This window comes from Hippopotamus amphibius, chromosome 1, assembly GCF_030028045.1.
Source record: "Hippopotamus amphibius kiboko isolate mHipAmp2 chromosome 1, mHipAmp2.hap2, whole genome shotgun sequence".
Taxonomy (NCBI): Eukaryota; Metazoa; Chordata; class Mammalia; order Artiodactyla; family Hippopotamidae; genus Hippopotamus; species Hippopotamus amphibius.
This window is the reverse complement of record NC_080186.1, coordinates 237,590,360-237,611,512: the sequence shown is the minus strand read 5'-3', so window position 1 is coordinate 237,611,512 and position 21,153 is coordinate 237,590,360. Positions and strand designations below refer to the sequence as shown.

The following is a 21,153-nucleotide window of genomic DNA, read 5'->3' as shown; positions in this document are numbered from 1 at the left end:
GCCGTACTTACAGTGGTGATCACCCTGAAATATATAGAAATATCTAATCATTACACTGTGCACTAGGAACTAACACAGTGTTGTAGAGTCAATTATGCTTCAAACACAACACAAGCTCACAGAAAAAGAGATCAGATCTGTGGTTACCAGAGGCAGGGATGGGGGGATGGGAACCTGGATGGTGGCCAAAAGGTACAAATTTCCAGTTTTAAGGTAAATAAGTACTAGGGATGTAATTACAACATGATAAGTACGGTTAGCACATGCTGCATGTTATGTTAATACTGTACCAGACACTGGAAACATGCTAAGACGATAGATTTCCAATGCATTCTTCACACACACAAAATGACAGCTATGTGAGAAGATGATATATTAATTAGCTTGACTGTAGTTATATATATATATCTATATATACAGTCATGCTGTACATCTTAATTATATACAATTTTTATTTTAAAATATATGTATGGAAACATTTAACTCCAATAGATACCCGAAGTCAAGTGAGATCTAAATCATCACCGCTGACAGCAGAGTATCATAAAAATACTAAGTCTCCCCCAAACTAATCTACAGATTCAATGAAAAATCAGTCAAAATCCAAAAAGTATGTTTTATGGAACTTGATTCCAAACAAAACATCCACATGAAAGCATAAAAGTCCAGGAAATAGGAGAAGCTATTTTTTTTTAAAAAGAACAAAAGCATAAAGTATAATATTTGAAAACGTAATATAGATTTGCTAGTGATGCTGGAGAATGCTGGAAACTATTAGTGGGCCAGGAAATCGACTTAGTAGTTACCACCAGGTTTGTTTTTTCATAGCTTGTAAGAAAAGAGAAATTATCAAAGTGTAACACATCTATTAGGTGTGGGTGTTGTTTGACTTGCGTGCATGCAGTGGTAGTGCTTGGGTTTACAAGGCAAGTGATCCCTTACTTTGGTAGCACTATAAAAAGTTTGGAAAACATTGAAACAGCAGAGAAACAAAATAGCATGTGGGAATTTGGAATATGATTGGGGTAGTATTTCACAGCAGTAGGAAAAAGAACTATTCAGTAAAGGATGTTGGGACATTAGCTATCTATATAAAATAATAGTGCTCTATCACACAAAATACATAAAACCATATTTTAAATGGTTTAAAAACTCAAGCTTAAAAAACTCCTATGAAAAATATTAGGAGAAATGTGTAAATGAAATTTCTACACAATAAAAACATGTAAAATTTTAAAGACAAGAAAGAATATTTGCAACTTCTATAAAAGGAACAAATTTGTACTCAAAATTTATAGCTGTCTCATTTACATAAATTGAAGAATATATAAGAATATACAAAATAAATAAAGGGTATTAACAGGTAAACACACACATATATAAGTATGCCTAACTCCAGAATGCAAATCAAAACAACCAGAGTACAGCTTTTCATGCTCATGATGGCGAAGCAAAGCATTTTATACTATCAAGGTTGGTCAGGATCTAGAGAAAATTATACTAAAATATGCAGATAGAGGGAAGGGGTAGATTGTCAAGATATTTTGGAGGGCAGTTTGCAAGTATTATTAAAATTAAAATGTGTCTGGTTTCTAACTCAGCAATTCTACTGTGGTATTTATCCTAGAGGAAAACACACAACCATGCCCAGGAAGAGATATGTAGAAGTTTTCATTGCTGCATGGTTTACAATAGAAAAAGATTTAAGCAAACTAAGGTCCATTAAGAGAAAAATATCCAAGTAAGCTGGTATATCGATACTGTGCACACAAGGAAAAGAAATGTTAGATCCATAGATCATATGGCTAGAACCTCAAGAACTAATGTTGAATGACGACAGAAAGCAATGTTCAGATTCATACATGTGGGTTTATATCATTAATATTAAAGAATACAAAACAATACTACATAGTTTCTATGGTTACATACACCCACCCATACATGGAACAGAGGCTACCACGGGAAAAGAGAGAGCTGAGGTAGCAGCAGTGAGTAGTCAATGCTGAGACGTTTTGTTTTTATCCCCAGAAGTTCTACTTGGCTATTTTTCAAACATGATTTGTGTGGTGGGGGGGGAGGGGGGGTCCTTTCTTTCAGTTTTATTGAGATATACTTGACATACAGCACTGTGTAAGTTCAGGGTATACAGCATAACGACTCGACTTCCATGCACGGGGAAGTGGTTATCCAGCACGTGGTACAGTTACCCCCCCCAGAAGGTGTTTAATAGCATCACGTTCTTCTCTCGTTTCTCATAGTTCAAATATTTCTTCTTTCATGTCCCTGCCTACTGCTCTAGAGTCTGACGTTCTGGACAGTCTAATCCTGCTGACTCCCAGTGACGGGGCTGCTTCACGGCGTCTCACGTTTCTGTCTTACAAGCAGGGCCACAGAGGGCTGCACAGCCAGGGAGGACAATGCCTCCTTCCACAGATGTTTTTCATTCGCTTTCCTATAGAAGCATCGCCTGCCAGGGTCATTTTTATGTTATTTCTCAGGCTGGAAGCTCCTGTTTAATGCAGGTAATGTAAATTTGCTATTCCAACCTGAGAGCAGGCCCTTGTCTTTGAATACTCAGGGGAGTCTTTTGTTTTTGGTGCAGAATGAGGCTAAAACCAAGAAGCCAACTGACCACTGCCTTGTGCTGATCAGCTGATTTTTTTTTCCCCCAACTCAATCCTTTCTCTGTGTTTATAGACTTCTGAGGGTTTTCAGTTCCAGCTTTCTGGAGGGATCAGCTTTCTGGGGGTTTTCAGTTCCAACTCCCCTCCTTGCCTAAATTCAAGGCCTCATTGTTAGGTCTATGGCTCTCAGGACTCAAGTGCCTTGGCAGCAAACACAAAGAAACCTAACATGACATCAATTCACAGGTTTGATGCCTGGGCCATTTATAATTCTTGACAAACAACTTATGTTAATTTTGTGGTTTTTGCCTTTATAAACCTTCCCCATTTTGTAGTCCATCAGAACACAATCCAAGTGCTTCTTGAATCTGTGTCTCCTGGGCTATAGTCTTCCATGTGGCTCAAATAAAATTCTTTTCCATTCCTATTAAAGATTGGTTTATTGATTATTTCTGTTGACAGCACTTAGCTATATATTTAAAAGAATGTTTGCTATATTTTAGATTTTCTAGATGTGGCAGAAGAATTTTCAGATTCTCTAATTTACTGTATGCTAGAAATAACATTTTAATCTTTCTTAAAATAAACTCATTTTTACTTATATAATTTAAAAGTAATTAAACATGCTGGATAAATATCAGAGAAACAGAAACAGCACTTCTCTACTTGTGCTTTATTGAAGAGGTAGCTTTTGGATGTAATTCTCAAAGACTGGGAGGATTTGAACCTCAGCAAAAGGGCAGGGAAAACATGAGATAATAACTGATCAGGTTCCCTGTCCCACGCACACGAGGAAGCCCCGTGCCTGCTACTCAGCACCATCGTCTAACTTTCTGGTGAGGTTTTTTTATTACATGTTGACAACCATGTGCTTATTAAATCATCTGGCTCCCCAAGTCGAGGGCACAGGGAACAGCTCCACAGATATTCTTTGCACGTGTGGAACAGCGGTTTTCAGCAGAGGATATTTTACCCCCCAGAGGACACGTGTCAACATCTGGAGACATTTTTGGTTGTCACAACTCGATGGGTGCTACTCGCACCTGGTGCTAGAGGCCAGCGATGTTGCCAAATGTTCTACGACGCCCTGAGTGTGCTCCCACCCAACCCCAGAAAAAAAGAACTTTCCAACCCAAAATGTCAACGTGTATGCTAATGAGAACGCCTAGTGTAAAAAAAAACGTTGCTTACCGCGCCTACCAACTGTGTTACTGTGAGGGACCCCTCTTCCACCTTCTCTTTCACTCTCTGTGTATATTAGGATTCACGTTTTTTTCCTCTGTACATCCACAGTCTGTATAAGATGTGATAACTGGTAGTCTGCTCCCGAGAAACATCCTAAACACGTGCACCTCACTGGAGTCATTCTAGGATCGTCTCTGCAACACAGTGTCTGAGCCGCCACACGTAAGGGACTCGCGCTTCTTTACTTCTTCTCAGTCCAACTGCCCAGGCACTTGAACCAGGAATCTGAATGGTCGTAACCCAGACTTCCTGCCTAGCTGGTCTAAGCAGTATGGCTGCCTGTCCTGACCTTGACTGATCTTCCCAAATTTTACTCCATGCCTTAATATATATGTATCTGGAGCTCCAATACCTGCTCCAATGGCTGCTTTGTCTACCTCTCTATCTCATCAGGTCCTTGCCAGGCCAGCTGTTCACATCTCAAAATGATAAATAAAAGGTGCCAGTGGGGAGAGCCTATGCCAACATTACCAGGCTAGTCAAGAAAACTGCCAGCTGATGTATTGATTTTAACTTCTTTGGTTAAACTGTAACACACTAATGGAGGTACCAGACACTATAATATGAGCAGAGAAAGAAAAAAATAGAACAATAAAGAAATACTCTAACTGCTGTAATACAAACAATGACTTCCGAATATTGACATTGGGAGACCTAGCACAGTCATCTTAAAATAGTCCATTATTAAAAGATCAATTTTTGAAACAGTGACATCAGACAACTGGAAAAAAACACGTTATGCTTAGTGAAGTCAATTATACTCTTACAAATATATCCATTACCTCAGCAAATGCAATTTCCAAGACAAACCTACTTAGCAGAAGGCAATTAAAATACTTCTGTTTTCACTGTTTTTGAAACTTTTTCCACAGTCTCAAAGCGAATCTAAGTCTCCTTAAAATAGGTATAATTGTATTAACAACACTGCTGAATGAAATGAGTAACTGGGCATCAAGAAAGGTTGCACACCACGATGGTTAATAGCGTAGCCCCTGGTGCCAGACAGTCTGGGTTCAAAATCAAACTCCCAACTTACAAATTCCCCAGTGACCATGGTCAGGTCACTTGATCTCTTTGTGCCTCTTTTTCCTCATCTGCAAACTGCAGATAGTATCAGTACCCATTGCTTAGGGTTTTTATGAGGTTTACACTATGGTATATGTAGAAATACACACGTGGTAAAGAGTCAATACCACGTGTCTATTAAGTAAATGATTAGCAATATTTTAAAAACATAAAGCAAGTAAATAATTAGGCTCTCCTGAATCAAAGGTCATGTTTTTCACTTTCCAAGGCACAGGACCTGTTTCCCAGTCTCAAGCATCTTTGAGTACGTGTGCTGTGAACTGGGCCAAATGTTGTCATGCTGGTCCAGAATCTGCAACTGATGTACTACATTCGCATCTCTCTACAAAAAACATTTTCCTCCCAATAGAGAGATCAACTTCTAAGACGGCCAGAGGGAAAGAGAAAATAATAAGAACACACAAATGCTGTTAAGTGCAATTCAAATAAGCAATGATATGACAGACTATGAAAACATCCCGTTTATAAAGTCAATGAAAAATCCCAGCGGTAACAGTAAGAAGAAAGCCTGTGGTTCCTAGTAAGCGTAAGTGCAGCTTCAGATTTAAGTCCCGCGTTTCAATAAAGCTGTTCCTGAGACCAAATGTTTTGACGGGAAGGCAGCCGGAACAACCGCCCACGTGTAAAGGGTCACAGCTCAGGGACCCTGGGTTCCAAAAGCAGTGTCAAATCTTTCCTCTCGTCAAATAAAAACAAGTCCAGACTTAAATAAGGAGAGACTTTACTCCAAACGTCTGCTGCATTAGGGAAAATGCTCTAGGCTTTGGATCTACAAGCATCTCAACGTCAAACAGAAAACAGACTTTTCTTTTACAAGGAGGGATAAGCAGGCCGGCAGGAACTTTTAGAAAGAAACGAGGCTACCCAGTGGGCAGACGCGAACAGCACGACTGGCTGCGGTCATGCGTGTACTGCCCGCTCAGACTTGGGGCCAGCCGAGGTTCGGGAGTCTGGAAGGAAGAGCAGAGCCTGGCTACCGTCTGACTCGGCCCAGGCAGAAGGTGAGGGATGGAAATTGTGAGCAGCTGCTCTCGTGAAACCTGTGGGAACACTGGTCCTGACAGCAGCCTCCGAATAAAAGAGTGGTGAGGAGTGAAACCCTCCAAACAGGTTACGTAAGTAAAGAACCAGCCCGACATCAACTAAAAATTCCAGTTTCTGCTCTCTCTGTGGGTACCTGAGCCTTGTCTCCTGCCAGCTCCAGCGACACAGGGTGAGTGAGAGCTGTGCTGCTGCCGGCATTACCAGGGTAATCAGAGGATTTGCAAACTTACGTTTTCACATAAATCTCTTTTGAAGAAACATTCCATCCTAACAAAGGAAACCAACCGCTAGAACATGCAAAAAGGAAACGGACAAGGAGCAACACAGGAGTGTCGTAATTACTTTTTACAAGTAGGAGGAACCTCCAAATACTAGGATGGGGACAACTGGGAACAAACAGGGGTTGCACAAAGTCATAAAAATGTTCAGAAAACTCACTGCAAACCTGCCACTGGTAACAGATTGTGGGGAGGGGCACGCCTTTTATTCGTATTAAACAGAAATAGAGAAACCCTTCTTAAGACTAGAGGACAGTTAAAGACTGGACATATAATTGGATAAAACATTAGTGACTTAACAAATAGGATTAAAATTCGAATTATACTTTTAATATTGTTACAAAAACAGATACGTACTCTTGCTCATTTAAAGAACTCTGAGATTACTTTTAAAACACTGGAATCCAAAACGGTGAACAGAGAAAGCATACCTGAGTTTTATTTCCCGAGTCTTTACTTGTTTTTTCCATAGCACTGTCACTAACTCATAGATAACATCTTTAATTTCTCTGCCTAAAGGTCTCCCAGTAGATACATGAATTCTCCTCTCAATGTAGAGTGATCTGAATGGGTGTACCAGCAAGATGCGATGCAAACATAAGAGTATCTGCAAATCAAAATGAACCCTCCCCTCTTCCCAGGTGTCCTTCTTCTAGAGAGGCTTTCTTAACCCTCCCATGTCTGACGAGCGGCCTCCTCCCTCATCACATGGGACTCCCCTCATGCTGTATTGTAACTGTATAAGGTACTGGTTTGTTTCTCCCACGAGACTGTGAGCAGGGATTAGTACTTCATGATGCAAAATACAGTAGCTTAATTAAAAATTAAAAACTATCTGGGTATTATATTATTTGAAACACGATACATTTACCATTCAGTGATATGTTATGACTCTCCAAGGAAAGGTTAGAGTATTTTGCCATCATTTCCTCCCGGACAGGTAGACTTGTAAAAGGTGAGGCTGTAAGAAAAAGAACATGGGATTACATATTATCATCAAGGTTAAATGACTGTCTAACAGCTAGTTCACAACAGCTAAAATGGTATATTGTATACTATTAATGAAAAATAATGTTTCCAGGAAGGTCTGATTCACTAGGTCTTATATGCTTCACAGACATTCAGAAACACACTGAGCTATTAAAGGTAACAAAGCTTCCAATTTTTCTATGTTCTTTTTTTAGTGAAAAATCCCTACTGATTTACATTAAGTGGCTAAAAAAACAAAACGCAAACAAAAAAACGTTCCTTATCCTAAAATGTATAGTTTTTTTATAAAACATAAAGGAAGACACTGAGAAATCAGACAAGAGTGCCAGGAAAAAAAGACATAGAAAGGCAGAGAGAAGATGAGAGCGCAAAAAGGAACAGAGAGACCATAAAAAAGGGCATAAAAAGGGAAGAAGAGAGAGCGCCGAGCGCTAGAGGACAGAGAACATGCAGGGGATGCAGGGGAGAGTCTGTTCAGCTTCCTGCTTCCCAGCGACGGTGACAGTCCACTGTGCCCGCCACCAAACTGACTTTCCCTGTCACTCATCTCTTCTTTCAAAAACTTTCATCAAGAAACAAGGTTTCCATTTCCACCTGTCCAACTCTCCTCAAAGATTCTTTAAAAAAAAAAGAAAAACAAAAACTAGCGAATGAATTGGGAGATGGGGATACCAAATTGTACACTCTAAATATATGCAGTTTATTGTATGTTAACTGTATCTCAATAAAAGTTCTTAAAACAAACAAACAAAACCCCACTAGCTACTGTTTCTTTGCCTTTAGGACACAGACCTTACCTCCCATGAAAACTACCCCAACTCTACCAAGCAAGTCAGAGGAGAAAGAGTCGTTATTGTAAACTTGGCTACATTATTCTTAAAACTTTTCATTCACTTTAAATTAAACCTGCGCCTTTTTTATTCCACATTTTAATACTCGGCTCAGAAAGTTATTCCTAGTGCAAGATCTGATTTCTAGTTGTTTCCTTTTCTTATATGTATGAAAGATGTTATCAAAGCAGGTTATCACTTTTGTTGCTTCAGCTTACACACAGCTTTTACAGCACTGCCTAATAAAAAAATCTACCTTGCAGAACGCAGCTCTCCAATAAGGTTTAGAACCATGTTCCAAGGGTTTGATCACTTCTAACACAGTCTTGGAAGGTGGGATGTACTTTCCCATAAAATAATCCTTTAACAAATAACATACCTAAATCATACTACCCTCTGACAGTGATAATTTACGAAAATATGCCCTGAGTTTCTCACTAGACTGTCAGGAATACAAAACTCCTCCTTCCCCCACACCTAAGATTCACTCATTCATATTCTCTGTCACTCTCTCTCAAACACACACACACACACACACACACACATTGCCAGTCTCCTATCAACATGAAAATTCTTTTTTTTTTTTTTTTTTGTATTAGTGGACGCAGCTCACTTAGAGGTTGTATTAAAGAGAAAATATCTCAGGAAGATCAAGGCAGATGCCGTTCACTTCTGGATGGGAAGCCAAGAAGGGTGCCGACGGGCAGGAAATAACTGTTCTACTCCATCTTCTGTTCTGTGAAGCTTGCAAACATAAGCTCTGATAGCTTTGCTTCCTTTGCTTGGGAGGCTCTGTTTCCCGGACTGGCCTACGGCACAGCAAGATGCTATGATGAAGGTCCTCACCACACTCTTCATCCCTGAAACAAGCTCAAAACCCTTTTGAGATGGTCCAACCTTTATTATCATCATTATTATTATTCACAGCATCAGCAACAGGAAGAGTGACACAGCTGGAAAAATGCTGCCATTCTTATTCTCATGTCATTTAAATAAGTGAACATATAGAGCGTACATACTTGATGCCAATAAGGGACATGAAGCTGAGCAGAGCTGGCTCCTGGAGGGCTACTGGGATCCTAACAGTTCCGGCCCACAGTCTGTGCTAGAGAGGCATGAAAACTGCAGACGGGCACCCACGTACAGTGTTGACTGTAACGAGCCTGTGTGCTGTGCGCAGGGTGGCATGTGAGCTACAGAATGTGAAGCATGGTCTACATCCCTGAAGGATGCTTGAGGCGGAACAGAGCTGCAGGTAATGCCAAGGAGATGAGCTCGGAGGCCGCGGTTATCGTCCCATTTTGCATCATCAGGACCTGGACGGATGGGTCCATCTAGGAGCTACATTAGAACAAGGAGAGAAAGGGGGTCCAGGCTTGGCTTGGGCAAAGTATACGCTTATGAAAGTTGAAGGAATAGGAGGAAAAGCAAAAAACCGAGCTTCAAGAGTAGGAAAATTTGGATAGTTCCAGAATATACTAGCTGTTGTGACTACTTCCAATTGCCCGCTCATATATTAAAAATACAATCAGACATCCATAAACCAGCCACCACCTGTATCCTAACTTCTCATTGCCTTTAAAGCATTCATGATCAGATTCCACGGAAGAAGCCCCACATGCAAAAAGACACGTATAACTGTTGTGATTTTTGTCTTGGGAAAAGTTCCTTTAAGAGTGGTGAGTACAAGAGCAGGGCAGTCTGCAGAAGGTGTTAGAGTAGTAAAGTGGGAAGTTCTTTGTGTAGCCAAGATTTTTTTTTTTATCAAAAGAGTGAGAATGTAAACCTTATTGCTTTCAGTAGGAGGACAGCTGGCAGGAGGCTGATTCAGCTGATGTTAGTATTTAAAGGAAACGGGCAGGAGATTCAGGCAGATGTGGTCTCTGAAAGGCTTATGCTGAGTCACCAAAAGAAGTATAAAATGGGAGAGGCAGGAATGTGTATCCTGATCCAAGCTGTGCCACTGATATGTTACTCGGAGCTGCATTTCATAAAGAAGCGAGGGTCAGAAGAGCTGCATAACGCTGAGCGATGGTGCCAAGCTTGTACGACACATTTCTCAAGTTGTCACACTGCCTCCCGCCTCAATCACTGCTGGTAAGCTTCCACTCGGCATCCTTCTACAGGTAGCAGCCAAATGCCAACATGAAGGAGCAGCCTCTAGCAGTTGTGCGGGAGAGTAAGAGAGTTTTCTCCCTCTGCGTGGGAGATGGGGCATAAGGGTGTTGCATCACAGAACTGAGTAACACTCTAATTTTCACCTGTGATTGTTTCCTGGGGGAAATCGCAAAACTGTCTCCACTTAGATATCTTTAACATACTATGGATACATTTTAAAATAGGCATTGCTAGGAGGGTTTATAATTTATGCTATTAACGTTTTTAAATGAAATAAACATGGTATAATTTCTACTTAATATTAAGGTAGCATTTTCACATGTTTAAATGGGGCCCTATTTAATTGAAGTAAATTGGGAAGTAAAAAAAAAAAGGATAAGTAACACTAGAAAACTGCATTGGGGTTTTTTTAAAATATAAATTTTATTTATTTATTTATTTATTTATTTATTTTATTGGCTGCACTGGGTCTTTTTTGCTGTGCGCGGGCTTTCTTTAGTTGCAGTGAGTGGGGGCTACTCTTCATTGTGGTGCGCGGGCTCCTCATTGCTGTGGCTTCTCTTGTTGCAGAGCACGGGCTCTAGGCGCGTGGGCTTCCGTAGTCTCAGCACATGGGCTCAATAGTTGTGGCTCACGGGCTCTAAAGCAGGCTCAACAGTTGTGGCGCACAGGCTTAGTTGCTCCGCGGCATGTGGGATCTTCCTGGAGCAGGGATCAAACCCGTGTCCCCTGCATTGGCAGGTGGATTCTTAACCACTGCACCACCTAGGAAGCCCTGCATTGGGTTTTAAGATTTGCTTTTACTTAAGTCAGAAAGTAAGTAAGACTCTACCTCTGTTTAAGAATAAGTACTTTCTCTAAACACCTGCCCCCCCAAAATCTCATATTTTGAAACCTTGGAAGGGTCTGGACTCCATTTAGAGAAAGGCGTAAGAAAAAGCTATTAGTCACATAAATGCCATTCCCTGTCTTTCTGTCTCTCATCCACATGATGTACTGATTGCTATCAACATGTATAATTAAAATTATTTTAACGTGTTAGTTTTAGTGTTCTGATGATAGCGTTATAAGTGTGCAACCCAATTACAGAAACACGAATAACCTAGGAATGGATAATATATACTATTTATAAAATAGTAAAATAGTAAAGTGAGGTTTGGAACTCAGAATATATTTCCCCAAGCAGAAGCAATACTATATATAACCATGAGATCCCATGCCAAATCGTAAAAGCCATTTAAGCCATGATACAGCTGAACTATAGCATTAAAATATCTAATTACCAATACTGCTTGTAAACAATACATTTAGAGTTCTACCTCTGGGTTTTCGGAATATAGGACCCCTGTCTCCTGGTCCCCAGTGGCAGTAGCAGAAAGGAGAGAAGGGGAGCACAGCTGCCTTGATTCCTCGACACTATACCCCAGAGGGAGTTTGTCAAGAAAAGGAGAAAAGAGCAAAGAAGTTTTGGCAAGAAAATAAATTCCTGATAGGAACATTGATCAGTCAGACTTTCTAAGTCAGGGACAGATAACTTTCTAGATAGGGAACTCATATTTTTTTTATATACATGAGAACTATTGGACAAGAAGGCCATTTTTTGATTAGTAACAAAAAAAAATTAAAGAACAATTAACAAGCCTAACGACAAAAGCAGTGTGTACTGTTACACAGCCTTGTAAAACTAATTTTAAAACTTGGTCACACAGAAATGCAAATACATTGAACTTTTTAAAATATGATTTTCAAGATGATTGAACCTGGTGTACCCCCAAAAAAATAAAAAAATAAAAAAAAGATTTAATTCTGAAAAAAAAAATATGATTTTTACATTACACTATATTCTGAACGGCAGTGTGGAAACAAACGTCTCAAACTACCTCTACCTGGGTCATTAAGATATTTTAACAGTGAAACTTATGCCAAATCAAACCAGGATTTCTGCTCTTTGTAGAGACTGTGGGTTTTTTAAATATCTCACCCACTAGGCTATTCTTCCGAAAGACGTAGATTTTGATCAGTGGTTCTCAGCTGGGGGTGATTCTGCCCCGCCCAGGGATATTCAGCAAGGCCTGGAGACATTCAGGTTGTCACAACTTGGAGGTCACTACTTGTACCTAGTAGGTTATGTTAGTTGTGTGGAGGTGCCGTACCAAATTACCACAAACATGGTGCCTGAAAACAACAGAAGTTTACTTCTTCATAGTGCTAGAGGCCAGAAGCCTGGAGTCAAGGTGCAGGGCCTTGCTGCCTCTACGGGTGCTAGGTGAGGATTCTCCCTTGCCTCTTCCTAGCTTCCGGTGGCTGCCAGCCATCCTTGGCATGCCCTGCTGTAGCTGCGTCACTCCAGCCTCTGGCTCCGTTTTTACCTGGCCCTCTTCCCTCTGTGTGTGTGTTATCTCTGTATCCAAATCTCCCTCTCACTTCTTCCATAGAGACCACAGTCATTGGGTGAAGGGTCTCTCCTAATCTAATAGGACCTCATTTTACCTTGAGGACATCTGCAAAGACCCTACTCTCTAATCAGGTCACCTTCACAGGCAGCAAGGGTCAGGACTTGAACATCTTTTGGGGGTGACACACCTCACGCTACAAAGGTAGAGGCTGGCGAAGCCGCTAAGCCTTCCACAGGACAGCCCCCCACAGCAGAGAATTAGCCAGCCCCAAATGCCCACAGTGCCAAAGTTGAGAAATCCTGATTTCAAAACAGGCACATCTTCAGTCTGTTTCCTGCTTCCTCAGTGGGATGATTTTTAAAAATCTTCAAATGGCCCTATAGCCCTGCGGTCCTGTTTTACATAGTTTAGGTCCTGTTTTACATAGTTTAGGTCCTGTTTTACATAGTTTAGGTGCAGACATTTTAAAGCATGAATGTTTCTTGCAACCCTTCTTTGCCAGCCACACCCTCCTGCCTGGGCCTATTTTGAGGACCTTTTACAAAGAGGCACCAAGTGCTGGATGCAGTTTTAAAAGGCAAACCAAGAAACCAGTTACAGCTGTTAGCTAGCTCCAGGCTCTTAGCTATATCACAAAAGCACTCTGGGCTTCAAGATCAATCAGATGACACATCTCAATTCCCTTTCAGGATCTCAGAACTATGTAATTACAAGGCAATAGTGAAAAAGATTCTATCTTGAGAGCAGGGATACATTAGTAATGATATGACCACAATAACTTTAAAAATACCAGAAAAAATATGATTTTCAATTAAAAGAGAAACACCATTTTTAAAGATATGTTATTTCTACACTAACAACATATCATTTGAGGTATTCTGTTGTGCGTGAATAGTGACTATGTTTTATTAGGAGTAGAGTTTATTTTTAGTAAACCATTGTGACTTTTTTTTTCCTTTTACATCAATGTGTGTGTCCTAAACTTTATTTCTAAAGTTCACCTGATATTGTGAAATATATGAGGCCAGCTATACAAAAGTAACTTGAAAAGATTACTTTTCTATAGCACAATCTAGGACAAAAAGCCTCAACACTTGTAATCTGTTTCTGTTTGAAGACAAACAGATTCTCCTTTGGAAAATCGTACCTAATTACATAAACTGATGACTGTTTCTCAACCATCCTTGTGTTTGTCTGTTAGGTCAAGTTTTCTCAGAGTTGAAATTTGTTTTGCTTTTCAAGCAATCTCAAACTAACAGAAAAGTTTTAAGTACAGAACAAAGAATGTTTCCCCTGAACCACTGGAGAATAAGCTGGTGACCTGACGACCCATTTGATCTTGGAAACATTACAATATTATTTCACATCACGCCACATCACCCCAGAACAACTGTTAAAATCAGGAAGTTCGCATTTACGCACTCTCATCTCATCCCACACCTCAGCTAAGTTTCTACAGAAGTCTCCGTAGCATACTTTTTTAACCAAAGGTTTCAGCTCAGGATGACATGAGCTGCCATGAGCCACGCCCCTCCATCCTCTTCACTCTAAACGGTTTTAGTCTCTCCTGACTTTTATGACCTTGATGCATATGAAAGTTCCAGGACAGTTGTGTTTAATATGATTAGATTCAGAATAGACATCTTTGGCAGGAATATCACACAGGAGGTGTGTTCTTCTCACCACATCCTATCAGATGACACACAATTTTTATTTCTTTCTAACGAATGTACATTTGATCATTTGATTCAAGTGGTGTCTGCCAGGATTCTCCACTTAAAGCCATTCTTTTTCCTTTTCCACGAATGCCAGTTTTGTGGGAAGCTGCTGTGAAACTATGCAATACTTTGTGCCTCATCAAAATTTCAACTGACTCATTTAAAGAATGAAGTTCACTCTGTACTCATGAACACCTACATAATTCAGTGGCCCTTACTCAGTGGATAGGGATACCAGTCCCGCAGCAGGATTGTTTATTTTCATGCTCTATTTGTTCAGTGGTAGCCCCTTCACTGTGGCTTCTGTATCCTTCTGACATCAGCAATGTTCTCTGAACACTTCATTGCTTTCTGGCATAAGATGTTCCAGGCCTATCTTACCCTCTCCCAATTCTAGTCCTGATATCGTCATTTCTACAAAAAGTCCCAGTTATTACCAGCAAAACAATGTATGTAGAATCAAGATTTGAGTGCTAAGGGCGCTCATCGCTTACTGGACAGTCGCTGCTCCATCTCAGACCTAAGAATTCGTGTGTGCACATGCACACACACACACGGATAGATGGAAAGGTATGATATACGTCCATATATACAGCGGCCCTTGAACCATGAGGGTTCGCGCTTCAAGGGTCCACTTACACGCACAGTTTTTCAACAGTATGTACTACGTTACTGCGTGGTCCATGATGGGTTCAATCCTCAGACGTACTGATACAGAAGGCTGACTACGAATTATACATAGGTTAACCTTTTTGTTGTTCAGGGGTCACCTGTAAATATATATGACATGTATATGCACTATACATATATTTACACATATACGTTATATTTATGCATCTATTTATATAATATATATAGACATAAGACACAGATAGAAATAGGTATTTAAAGTCACAAATTCACACTAATGTTGCCAACTGCAGTCCCACACCACAAGGTTCATTTTAGTTTTCCCCATTTCCTTCTTCTCTAGAGAAAAGCCTGGATTCTGTTATCCTTACCAGCCTTACTTATTTGATCAATCCCCACATACATAACTCATCTCCCATTGGCCCCAAAGAGATGTCGTCCTCACCCACGTGGGCTCCCGGCTCCTGCACTGCCAGCTCCTGCACGCTTCACCTCCATCCCGTGATCAGGACCAGACCTGCACGTCACTGTCACCACTGCGCAGAAGCCCTTGTCACTCTGCTCAGCTCTGAGGCCTCTCTCCAGGCCACTCTTCTGCAGGAATGCCCACCTCATGTGCTTAGGCTCTAACGCTCTACAAGGGCCGCTCTCCCACCTGGATGCCATCCTGACTGGGCTCAGCTTCTAATTCCCTGATCTGAAACCCTCTGGGTCCCGTCAACAGGGGAGATGCTTTTGCATTTCCCCACCTAATGGCTCCAGGACTCATTTCCAGAAGGAAGGGAAGGAGATGGGAATGAGAGGTGGGGATAAAAGATCAGGAAGAGGAAGAGCCAGCTGAACTAGTTCTTAAAAAATATGTATATGATATAATTTTAAATATGATGATCATTTAGGGTCAAATTTTTGGTGTATCAGGTACAACCATATTAAAGATAGGCTTATATCCAATCTGTTTCTTTAAAGTTTAAATGTCATGAAAGGTAAAAACTGCTAAAGTTTTCTACTTAGACTAACAATGTAAGGCATATGTAGATGCTTGAATATTTGTTCAACAAATATTTACTGCTGGGCGGTTGCTCTGTGTGTCTCTAGAAAGGAAGGGAGGGTTGATCAAGGAAGCATATAAGCAACATCCTCTGGAAGTTAAAAATGATCATTTCAAATGACTCCCCTGCAAACATTTTTCAAAAGATAAGCATGACCCATTCCTTCAATTTGTTCCCCCATAAGAGTAATAATAATGTTTAAATATTCCCATTTATGTAACATTTCTCCTTCATAAAGATATTTTACATTTCTTATTTAATTAAAACAGCCGAAGAGTTAACGTGAGTGCTTGTGCCTAACTTTATTCCAGGATCCAAACCGAGTCAGTGAGCCCTACAGTCCAAATCGAGCATTTGTATCCACACACTCTGTCAGTGATTCCAAACTTTCACAGACATACCCACTCATCGGAGAGAGACAACTGAGTACTGTGTTTGAGAGCACAGTTATCTGGGGTTGGGTTGAGCAACGCTAAATTTCCTGCTCCGCTGCTTAACTAACTGTGTGTACTTGGGCAACTACTTAGCCTCTCTGAATTCCCATTTCCTCATCTGAAAGTCAGGGATAATAAAAACGAACCGACAGAACTATACATTACATAGTGCAATGTTTGGCACACAGTTGTTACATAGTAAATATGATACATTTATAATAAAAATATAATAACCATTTTTATTTTTAAAATTTAGCCCCAAATCTCAGGTTTATCGAACATCTATTTCCAAGTCATTCAAAAGAACCTAGGTAAAAAATAGCCAGTAAACGTCAGAACGGTCTTCAGCAAAGAGGAAACTCAATCTCACTGATATCAATATGTATCTATAAAGTGAGATAAGGCTGCCTCACAATTTTTAATTCTGCCTTAAAATGAGATGCTAACTTCATGCCTTTTATATGTCACATTCTTCCATAATTTTAGCTTAAGTGGAGCCAAAAGGACAGGACTTGCACCACACACACTCACAGACATCTGCCACACCTACAGACATCATTCCATTTATTTAAAATTTTATTTAATTTATTCCCACTTCATTTGTTTCCTACCTTTTTTCTCTTTAGAAGTCTACTCTGTCCATTTAAACCTGATTCCCTGATACCAATACCCATCCAGCAATGCACTCTCCAGGCCGTATCATTTTAAAGCAGTGGTTTTCAACCTGCTTAGGATCAGATGATTAAAATCACATGGGAGCTGTTAAAACTCCTCCCGTCCAGGCTGACTCCCAGGCCAACTGCATCAGAATTTTTGAGGGCAGCATGCATGTATCAGTATTTTTAATGCTCGCTGGTAATTCCAACATACAGCCAAGCTGAGAACCAAAGTTCTAGGACACACATAGAATGCACTGGTCCTCAGAAGCGCAGTACTGTCAGGTGAGTGACAGGTGAATCAGGGATAGCCCCAGGGTGAAGAAAACGTCCTTGACCATCCTTTATAAGTGGTCTGGGTGAAAAAGAGAAAGGGAGCTGCAACGTGTGATGGGGAAATTTAGAAGCTGAGGCAACCCAAAATGCTTTTGTCTAAGTTGTTAACAGCTAGGCCTGTGAAAGGACATTTATTAAAAAATGAATACTCTTATTATTTGATTATCTTTCCATCTTTAAAATATGTTACAAAAAGTCTGCATGCTATAAGCAGGTTCAAAACCCTGTGTAGAAGAATATCCTGCTTTTCCTTCCTGATGGGCAACGTCTGCCACCTCGGAGGTGGTCTGTTATCCTCAACAGCCACGGATGCTTTCGAAACGCGTAACACAGGGACTTGCTTTAGAAAGGACGTGGGATGGTGTACCTCCATCATAAAGAGTAGTTATACACAGGTGACGCGAACACGGCACACCTGCTGCTGGTTTTGGTCAGGCTTTGCACCAAAGGGCCTCTTTCAAAGCGTCTTCATTATACAACCACAGCAACACAGACAAACACACCAAAACCCATGGTCTTTGTTTTCAAAGAGCCAGGTGGAAGAGCGGATGCACACACGCATCATCCTTGAGTCGCGGGGCTTGGGCTGGTTGCTTGCTGGTGGCGGTGTGGTTTCCACTCGACTCTAGAAAACATCCTCAAAGGCAAGCCGCCCGCCAGGGAGGGAGGAGGGGATATCCAAGCCTCCCTACCGACGCAGGGGAGGGCAGCCGGCCGGGAAAGGCGGCTGCCGCAGGTCCTGCCCCCTCGGCCGAGGCCGGGTCGCGCCCGCCGCCCCCTTCGCGCTCCGGTCCCGGGGACACCCGGGCACCCGCGACGGCCCCGGCCCCGGCCCGCGGGACCAGACGCCCGGGCGCGCCCGGCTCTCGGCCCGTGCAGATGCGCAGGGGCCGCCGCGGCCCTCGCCCCGGCCCCCCGGCCCCGCCGCCTTCCCACCTGGCGTGGGGCGGTCGCCCCGGCCCCCCGACCCCCCGGTCCCCGCCCGGCCCCGCCGCCTTCCCACCTGGCGTGGAGCGGTCCCCCGCGCTCGGGCGCGCCGCGGCCAGGACGCACAGCAGCAGCAGCAGCAGCGGCCGGGGCCCCCGCGGGCCGGGGAGGGCGCGCATGGCGCGGGCAGGGCCGCCGGGTCCGCAGCCGCCGCGCACACCCGCCCGCCGCCGGAGCGCCGCAGGAAGGCGCGGTGGGCGGGGCCGGCCTGCGCTGCCCCCCCTCCCCCCGGGGCCGCCCTCCCCGCGCGGGCGGGCCACCCATCACGATGCGGCGCGCGGCGCGGCGGCCGCCCCCGCGCCTCCCCGCAGGTCCCCAGGGCGCCGCCCAGCCCCTTGTGGGGGGCGGGGCCCGCCTCCTGTGCGTGGAGCCGCGGGCGCATCCGCGGGCGCGTGTGCCGCCCGCCCGAAGCCGGGCTCGCGTGTGCGCGCCGGTGGGACGGAGGACGGGGGACAGCGTCCGCCGCCGGCCGTCCCGGTGGCCGGGAGGGCTCGCGCGCGCGCGGGCGGGAGGCGCAGGCGGCGGCCCTGCGGGCTGCACGGACCCGTCCTTGCTCTGCCGGCCCCTCGCACGCCGCCCGCCCTCCAGTCTCTGAAGGCCCAGCCGGTTTGCTCTGGATGAAGCGTTCAGAGCCTCAGGGTCCCCCGGTGTCTCTGTGCTCCTTTGCCTTTTGTCCGCTTGGCCTAGCAGTTTCTGAGAAGCCACCTAGCGCTCGGGCAGCAGCACTGTGGAAAGTAGGCACGTGTGTAAAATGCACAGGTCTGCTGAGCTCCGTCAGACTCCAGCGCTGTTTAAGATGCTGTTATCCCGTCCTTATGGCAGCTGGGAATGGTTCAGTGCTCCCCACCACAGAAAACAGCTGAGAGCCACTGCTTCATGGGAGACGAGAGGAGGCATCTACATGACAACATAAAGCAGTAGTAAGATGCGATGAGTCTCCAGGATGTCAGAGCACGTTAAAAGATATATTTTTGAAGTATTTCTCGTGAGTGTGTTACCTCTCCCCCTGTTTTTCCAAGGTTAGGTCTGACAGGTATAAATGCAAAATATATCAGTGTCAAAAAAAAAGGACTGAAAGAAAATGGTTGATAGAAATTTTGAAAATTGAAGCGCTAAACGAGCTATGCTCCCCTCATACAGGAATGATTATTATTATTTGCTGCATTTGGTCTGCATTGCTGCACGCAGGCTTTCTGTAGTTGCGCAGGGTGGGGGCTACTTGGCATTGCAGTGAGTAGGCCTCTTGTTGCAGTGGCTTCTCTTGTTGCAGAGCACAGGCGCTAGGTGCTCAGGCTTCAGTAGTTGCGGCATGTGGGCTCACTAGTTGTGGTACACGGGCTTAGTCGCTCCATGGCATGTGAGATCTTCCCAGACCAGGGCTCGAACCCGTGTCCCCTGCATTGGCAGGCAGATTCTTAACCACTGCGCCCCCAGAGAAGCCCAGGAATGATTAATTTTTAATTGGTGTATATTGTAAAAATATTTTTGTTTCCAGTTTAATATTACATAGGCAAAACTTTGAGGGAAAATGTAGGTTATTTAGATTTGTATAGAGAAAAGATGAGTAATACAATTCATTAAGGAATATTAAAGTCCTACCAAGTGTCAGGCACTGTGTTCAATGCTTATACTGCAAGAAGTGCGCGTGCGTGCGCACACACACTCACACACTCTAATCTAGAGAGCTATTTAATGTATGAACTACCAATCTAAGGAAGTCTTTTCTCATTCAGAAAATGATGGCTCTAATGATTAAACCTTTCTGAACAAAGCCTATGAGAGACCCCGAAGGACTAAACATTTTACATCATGACCGTCTTAGGACCTTGAGCAGACTTGCTAAACCGGAACTGCCTGATCACACCCCTGTCTCGCTGCCCTGCATCCTGTCCAAAGACCAGCTACAAACATTGCCCTGTGCCTTTGGAGAGGTTTAACAGTAGCACTTCCCAAAACAACCTGAACCCTGACTGACCTTCCCCAGTTAGTCCTATAAAATCCTTAAGCTCAAATTCACCTTTCTTCAGATAAGCTAACCTCATTGAAAGAAAAATTATCTTCCCAGTCACATCCACATGTTTATGAACAGGAAAAAGTGACTTGTCACGTTGAGGCTAGTTTCCACTTCGCTTTTGTTGTTAGAGCGAGATAAATTGAGGAAGAAATGCAATTCCTGTTTTGCTAAGCATTTTGAACGTTTTCCCCATCACTACTGTTTTATACTTATATAGTTAATATTTTTTTAAACCAGTTTATATACTACTCTCCACGTACAGCCTTTTCTGATCTTTCTAGTCCAGATCACCTTTTTCCTCTGGGGCGAACTAAACATGGCTGCATCTGCTTTGACACTGTCCTCATCATGAGGTATTTTGAAGGCACAGAGGTATTTGTCTTCTGTGACTCCTGTTGACATATTGAATATTGCTAAAATAACACTGTGAGTTTCCGCATCCCGACCACAAGAGCGACCGTTTCCTTCCTCCTTGTTTTTGTAAGACAGCTGCCGAGAAAGAAGTATGACTACCTTGAGATCACCCTTCTGTGAGAAGCGCATATTGCATGGGAGGCCTAGGAGGATGAGATGCCGTGTAGAAGGAGGGGCTGAGGGGCAGTAAGGTGCTAGGTTTGTGAGGGACCCTTCTTGGAGCCTCAGACAAGGCCTGCTGAGTACCACGTGATGCCCCTTGAAGCAGAAGAATTGCCCAGCTGAGCCCTGCCTGAACGCCTGG

At 43.0% G+C, this 21,153-nt stretch overlaps 1 protein-coding gene across 3 annotated transcripts in view; it reads right to left on the bottom strand.

The window, feature by feature from the left end:
• The window catches only part of EMB (embigin), a 41,351-nt gene extending 22,759 nt beyond the window's left edge, over positions 1-18,592 (bottom strand). Inside the window, exons 1-3 of one of the 3 annotated variants that reach the window (XM_057743766.1) lie at positions 18,438-18,556; positions 17,850-17,900; positions 7,149-7,238 (exon numbers count right to left, since the gene is read on the bottom strand). In XM_057743766.1, the coding sequence (XP_057599749.1) occupies positions 7,149-7,203 (55 nt within the window). In that variant the 5' untranslated portion in view covers positions 7,204-7,238; positions 17,850-17,900; positions 18,438-18,556. Of the gene's footprint in view, positions 1-7,148; positions 7,239-8,710; positions 9,047-17,849; positions 17,901-18,437 lie in introns of those variants that run through there. The other 2 variants (XM_057743765.1, XM_057743767.1) reach the window with 2 other exon arrangements.
• Positions 18,593-21,153: the final 2,561 nt, after the last annotated feature.